The 5355-nt window shown below is 43.3% G+C and overlaps 1 protein-coding gene across 8 annotated transcripts in view; it reads left to right on the top strand.

Moving 5' to 3' along the window:
• The first annotated feature begins 345 nt into the window (after nt 1–345).
• DPY19L3 (dpy-19 like C-mannosyltransferase 3) overlaps nt 346–5355 on the top strand; it is a 34741-nt gene continuing 29731 nt past the window's right edge. For 3 of the 8 annotated variants that reach the window (XR_005626221.1, XM_039696264.1, XM_039696272.1), the window contains exons 1-3: nt 346–469; nt 1475–1617; nt 3104–3237. Coding sequence is in view for 7 of the 8 variants with exons in the window: in XM_039696264.1 (XP_039552198.1) it covers nt 1515–1617; nt 3104–3237 (237 nt within the window). In the remaining variant the exon portion in view is untranslated. Of the gene's footprint in view, nt 470–500; nt 677–1474; nt 1618–3103; nt 3238–5355 lie in introns of those variants that run through there. The other 5 variants (XM_039696220.1, XM_039696257.1, XM_039696240.1 and 2 more) reach the window with 5 other exon arrangements.

Raw genomic sequence — 5355 nt, 5'->3', positions numbered from 1 at the left:
GGGAGCTTACAATGCGTTGAACAGAACACGCAGCTCTAATCTCAATTTTTAAATCACACATATCGGGGGGGAGAGGGGCGGTGAGAAATACATTTTTTAAAAACCGCTACAAATAAATTCTAGGGCACTATTTGAGGAAAGCATCCTCGGACAGCGGTGCCCCGGGGAGCGGACCCGCTCGGGCCCGCAGCCCCTTTCCCCAGGGCTGCCCGGCTGCCCGCCGCCGTGCCCCCGCGTGCCGGATTTCCGCCCGCAGCCGCTCGGAGCGGCGGCGATGGAGGCAGCGGGGCCGGGGGCCGGGCCTGTGACGGGCGCCTGTGCCCGCCCCGGCTCTCGGTCTCCGCCCGGCAGGGCCGAGCGCCCGGCGCCGCGCCCGCCCCTTCCCCTTTCCCTTCCCCTTTCCCTCCGCGTTCCCCGTCCCTGCCCGCGGCGGGCCCGGGCGGCTCCCGCAGCAGCACAGCGGCCGCAGGTAGCGGGGCCGGCGGGCCCTGCCCCGGCCCTGCCCGGGCCCGGCCCTGCGGGGCCGGCTGGAGCCGCCCGCCCCGGCGGAGCGCAGCCCTGCGGCACCGCCAGCGGGGAGGGCATGAGCATCGTGCCTTTGTTCATTGATTGTCAGGTGTGCTACAGAGCCGCTCTTAGAGCGTCAGCTCGCCCGGTTCCCCGCGTGTTCCCCCAGGTGTGCGGGGAGGAGGCGAGGCGGGTCCGCCGCGAACGCTTCGAACAAAGTTGTGCGGTCGGGGCGCTGGTTCCGCGGCACCGAGCGCGGGGAGCAGCTGTTGCTGCCGGGCGGAGCGGGCGGGGCCGGACGGAGGGAAGGGAAGGGAAGGAGGGCAGGGATTGTCACTGCCCGCCGGTGCCCCGCGCTCCCGGCCCAGAGCCTGCCCACGGACGGGGCAGGGACCGGCCGGGCTTCTGGGCTTGAGATGCTCTCAAATTCTACGGCGTGGAAAACATCGAGTGTTTTTTAATGCTGTTTCTAGGTGTTCTCTGTCATCGCTTTTGCATCTTCTGACCCCCTTTTTTGGGTGTTTCCTGAAAGTCAGGATTTAAATGACTGGCTTCATATTTTAGGCACCCAATTGAAATAGACTGAAAAGACTAATTTTTCTTTGAAGAGGTTAGATGTTTTAAAAAAGGGGAGCCTGATGTGTGTTTTGAGTCAAGGGCTAAAAAACTGAGGGCAGCCAAAATAACAAATCATTCTGAAAACCTGTTCAAGAGTATGTAAAATGGTGAACATTAGTCTTTATAATTCTAAGATAATGTTTTCTTTAACGTACTTTAATTTGCTGAGTGGTACAGACTTAAAGAAAAACCTTGCATTTTGATAAGATAGCCTTACTGTACATAAGAAATGTACAGTAGAGTTCTAGAAGTCAAAGTCAGTAATACGTGGTTTTATTTTCACGTATTTCATACAGTATCAAGTGGCTGCTTGGGTGGGAAGATGCATTGCTTGTGTGTGTCCATTTAGGAGTCAGGCTGAAGAATAATGAATTGAAGTGACGGACACCATGACAACCGTAAGACAGAGAAGGGTTGGAAAAGGCACAGAAGCAGCTGAAGATCAGCCTTCAGAGGAGACAAATGTGAAGCCTGATGGGAAAATTCTGCCTGGTGAGTAATGAAAAACAAAGTGACGTTCTGGTTTTTTAGTAATGTTTTGGTTTTGATCTGTCCCAAGCACAGCTCAGGGCTAGGCATGTGCCAAATGCATTTCCATACTTGAGTATCACCAAAATTAATTGGGTGAGACAGAGGGTCTTATGCAGATTGTTCCATGTCAATTTTATCTCTGTTTTAAATCCATGTCATACTTATCCTAGTTTAAATTGGTGACAACAATTTTTTCAATTTATTATTGGTGACACACTATCAGCTTGTATGCAGCCATCCAAAGTTCTTCAAAGAATCCCAGTCCAAATCATTGGTAACATAAAAGGATTTGAAGACAACTGATGAAATGTACTTAAAAATAGGCAGGTTGCATATAAAATCCAAATTTAACTGCAAACTTTTGCTTTTTAATTTACAGGACACAGGTTAGTTAAATTTATAAGAGTCATTAAGTGTCTTAATTCCAGGATCTGTTTAAGTAATGAAATTCTGACAACATTTTTGTATGGAATTACAGCTTTAGTGCTGACAGAGTTCCTTGTTTTTTGGGGGGATTTTTAGATTAACTTATTTTAAGGGATATTTTGATCTAAATTTTAAATGTTTCTCTGCATTTGGGCAGATGAAAGGAAATTCTGCACAAACACACTTAGGCTACATACAGAAAGAACAAGTGGTCATGGTTCTCTGCAGCCCAGCCCTCAGTGGCATGGAATTGCATGGCTGGAAACCTTAGGCAGATGTCACACACAATATGAAATAGCCATTTCAAAGATACAATTCCAGATCACAAATCCATGTTAAACCTTACATTACCATTGAAAATACAAAACCCCTGGGAATGTAAGTGCCCAGTGAAGGCCTGGAGGGCAGAGCCCATCCTTTCTCTGCCATCACCCCATCCCTGCCCCTGCTCCTGTGTCAGCAGGGGCCCATCTGCAATTCAGAGCATGGCACCAACATCAAAGGCTGCTTTGGCTGCTGTTCAGTCTCTTTGTGGGTATTTAGTGAGGCTTCTGAACCTTCACTGTTGTTTTTACAAAAACTGAGCAAATCCCCCCCCAAAAGGCAGCTATTTTTAGACCTTTCTTGTGAATTTCTTGCTTTGTCATCAGTCATGCTGTATTGCTTGAATTTAAATAGTTCTGGAAGATATTTCAATTCAGATTTACAAATTAATTATGGCATTGAGCTAAACTTGTATAGGATAATTGTGTTCTTAAATTTAAAGTATTTAAATTTAAATTTGTGTACTTAAATTTAAAGTGTGCCAGTTAAGGCACTCTTTACTTAACTTTGTATGTAAATTAAATACTCTGATTTTTATATGAGAAAATGAAAAAAAAAGCTGTGTTAAAACCAGATGTCCTGTTACCTGCACAATGTGAACTGTACTAGCAGAGGCAGTGGATAAATGGCTTTCCAATCTCCCCATAGGTTCAGTAACATGTTTCACAGTTACAGACTGAAATATTTCTCTTCCAAGATCCTCCAGGTGGAAAGCTGTGGAGCATACTGTCAATAACTGTTGGTGGAATTGTTGCCATCTCTCTTGGACTTCTTACTTCTGTGTATGTGGCTACACTGCATGAAAATGACCTGTGGTTTTCCAATATCAAGGTAACAATCATTTTCCTAGTTTCATCAGTAGTTTTGTGGAGCATTAATATGAACATTAGTTGAAATTTCTTTTTTTTTGGGGGGGAGGGGTATTTGTCTTGCAACCCACTCAAGACCAGAATATTTAATTTTTAAGAATTCAGTTTAAAAAAGCTGTACTTCCCTTCCCACTATACTTCATCAGTTCTATAAATACCTGTCCCCAATTTTTTCTCTAAAAATATTGCTAGAGAGCTCCTGTCTGAGTTGTAGCTATGGTTCTTCCAAAAATTGATCTTTATCTACAGTAGAATTCCAACATTTTACTTCAGTATGTTTTCATACTTTCAGTATGTTTTTCTATAATCATCTTACTTTTATGCAAAGCAATCTAAAATTAAAATAAAAACCAACAGTTAAAAGAAAATGTATGCACAATCCTGGCACACAGTTCTTGAATTGTATTTACACTGTTGTAATATTATTTTGTAATACAGTTTAGGGACAGCCTCTCGCTATTCAAAAGTAATTTTATATAATGTCATCCTAAATGTGCAAACCTCAAAACATATTTCTTCCATTCACTAATATCAACCCAACCATTCCAAGACCCAGGACTGACTAGTTTTTTCATAGAATCACTGCAGAGAAAATAATGCAGCTGTACCCTCAGCTAAATTTAACCAGAGAAAAGAACAGGTGAGTCATTTCCCTTTCAAATGCCTAAGATCCATTCTGCTAGGTCTGTGTATTGTGTAGTTCAAAGAGTACATTTATTTAACTGGAATACTTGCCTTGTGATATATCTTTTCTATGCTACACACTTTTTGTGGCCCAGAAACATTTATATTCCCCTAACACAAATAATTTGCATTTCCTGCAACAATTGCTGTTGTATTATACCTATAACACTGTGTTGTGCCCACCCTTACCTTCCCTTGATTATATAGAGAGGTTGTACTCAGTATATTGAAGGTACACCTTGGGTTTGCATTTTCCATCCAAAAGCAAATAGTGAGTCATTTCAAGGTGTTGAATATTTCCAAGTACAAGCAGGCATGGGCTTGTGGCAGTGGATGAACATAATGGATACATCTCTTTTCAGTCTTTCAAACTGACCCAGAGGAGCACAGAGTTGACTGAAATAAGCAGCCTTGTAATTATAATTAAGTTGTCCCCTCAATGGGTGAAGCATTTGTTTTATTTGGTAATTACTGTTTTCATTTTAAGTACACTAGAATGCCACTAGGCATCAAAACTGAAATAAACCCCTCTAGTTTTTTGTAGTCTGCATTCTGTTGTCTTTGTAGCTGTTATTTCATCCCATGGAGGTGATGGATAGCTGGTAACACTGCAACAAGAGCAATTTCAGCCAATCTGGTGGAAAGATTGTAAGAAGCATTGAGTTTATCTGGCAGCAGGGTAAAGGAGGAAGAGCTGCAGACACTCTCTGGTCTCAGTGTCCCTTCTTCAGAGGGTGTGATCTCCACCAGAGCGTGCATGTGGAGATTACCCAGTGCTGACTTCAAACAGAATACTCTGTAGGAGTAGCAGGGGAAGAGAAGAGTGCATATGAAGAGTCTGAAATTTCCTGCAAAGCTGAGGCAGGAAGGCTCATCCCAGTATCTGTAAAACAATCCACAGCTGTCTCTGTGCCTGTGTGTAGGAGTGTGGTCTCTCCAGGGCTGTGTGCATGTTTTCCAGCACTTCTCCACTGGCTAATCTTTTCACTACAGCACATACTATATACTAAGAAAGATAGCACCCTTAAAAATCTCATGGAAAATAAGTGGAAAAGGTGCTTTCTTCTCTAACATTTTATAGTTTGGCCAAAGCATCTGTTTTTGCAAATATTAACTGAACTTTCCAAAAGTTTGAAAAGTGTAAGTTTTGTTTTAGTTCATACCCCTGCCCAGATTCTCAGAAGGGAGAACTGTAGTCTAATCCTTGCCCCACAATTACTGCATGCCTTGAATAGTGAAATGCAGAGGTGATCTCACTTTATTATATTTTCATTAAACATAGCATAGAATAAATGGATGTGTTACAAATACACATCCAGTCTTTTATTAATTCCCATGCCTTTGAAATACAGTAGAGCATCATCACTGCTCTGCAAGACAGAAAAGAAAAATTCTA

The sequence above is a fragment of the Passer montanus genome, unplaced genomic scaffold (assembly GCF_014805655.1).
Source record: "Passer montanus isolate IOZ18808 unplaced genomic scaffold, ASM1480565v1 scaffold113, whole genome shotgun sequence".
In the NCBI taxonomy this organism is placed as follows: Eukaryota; Metazoa; Chordata; class Aves; order Passeriformes; family Passeridae; genus Passer; species Passer montanus.
This window is presented reverse-complemented; position numbering and strand designations above follow the sequence as displayed.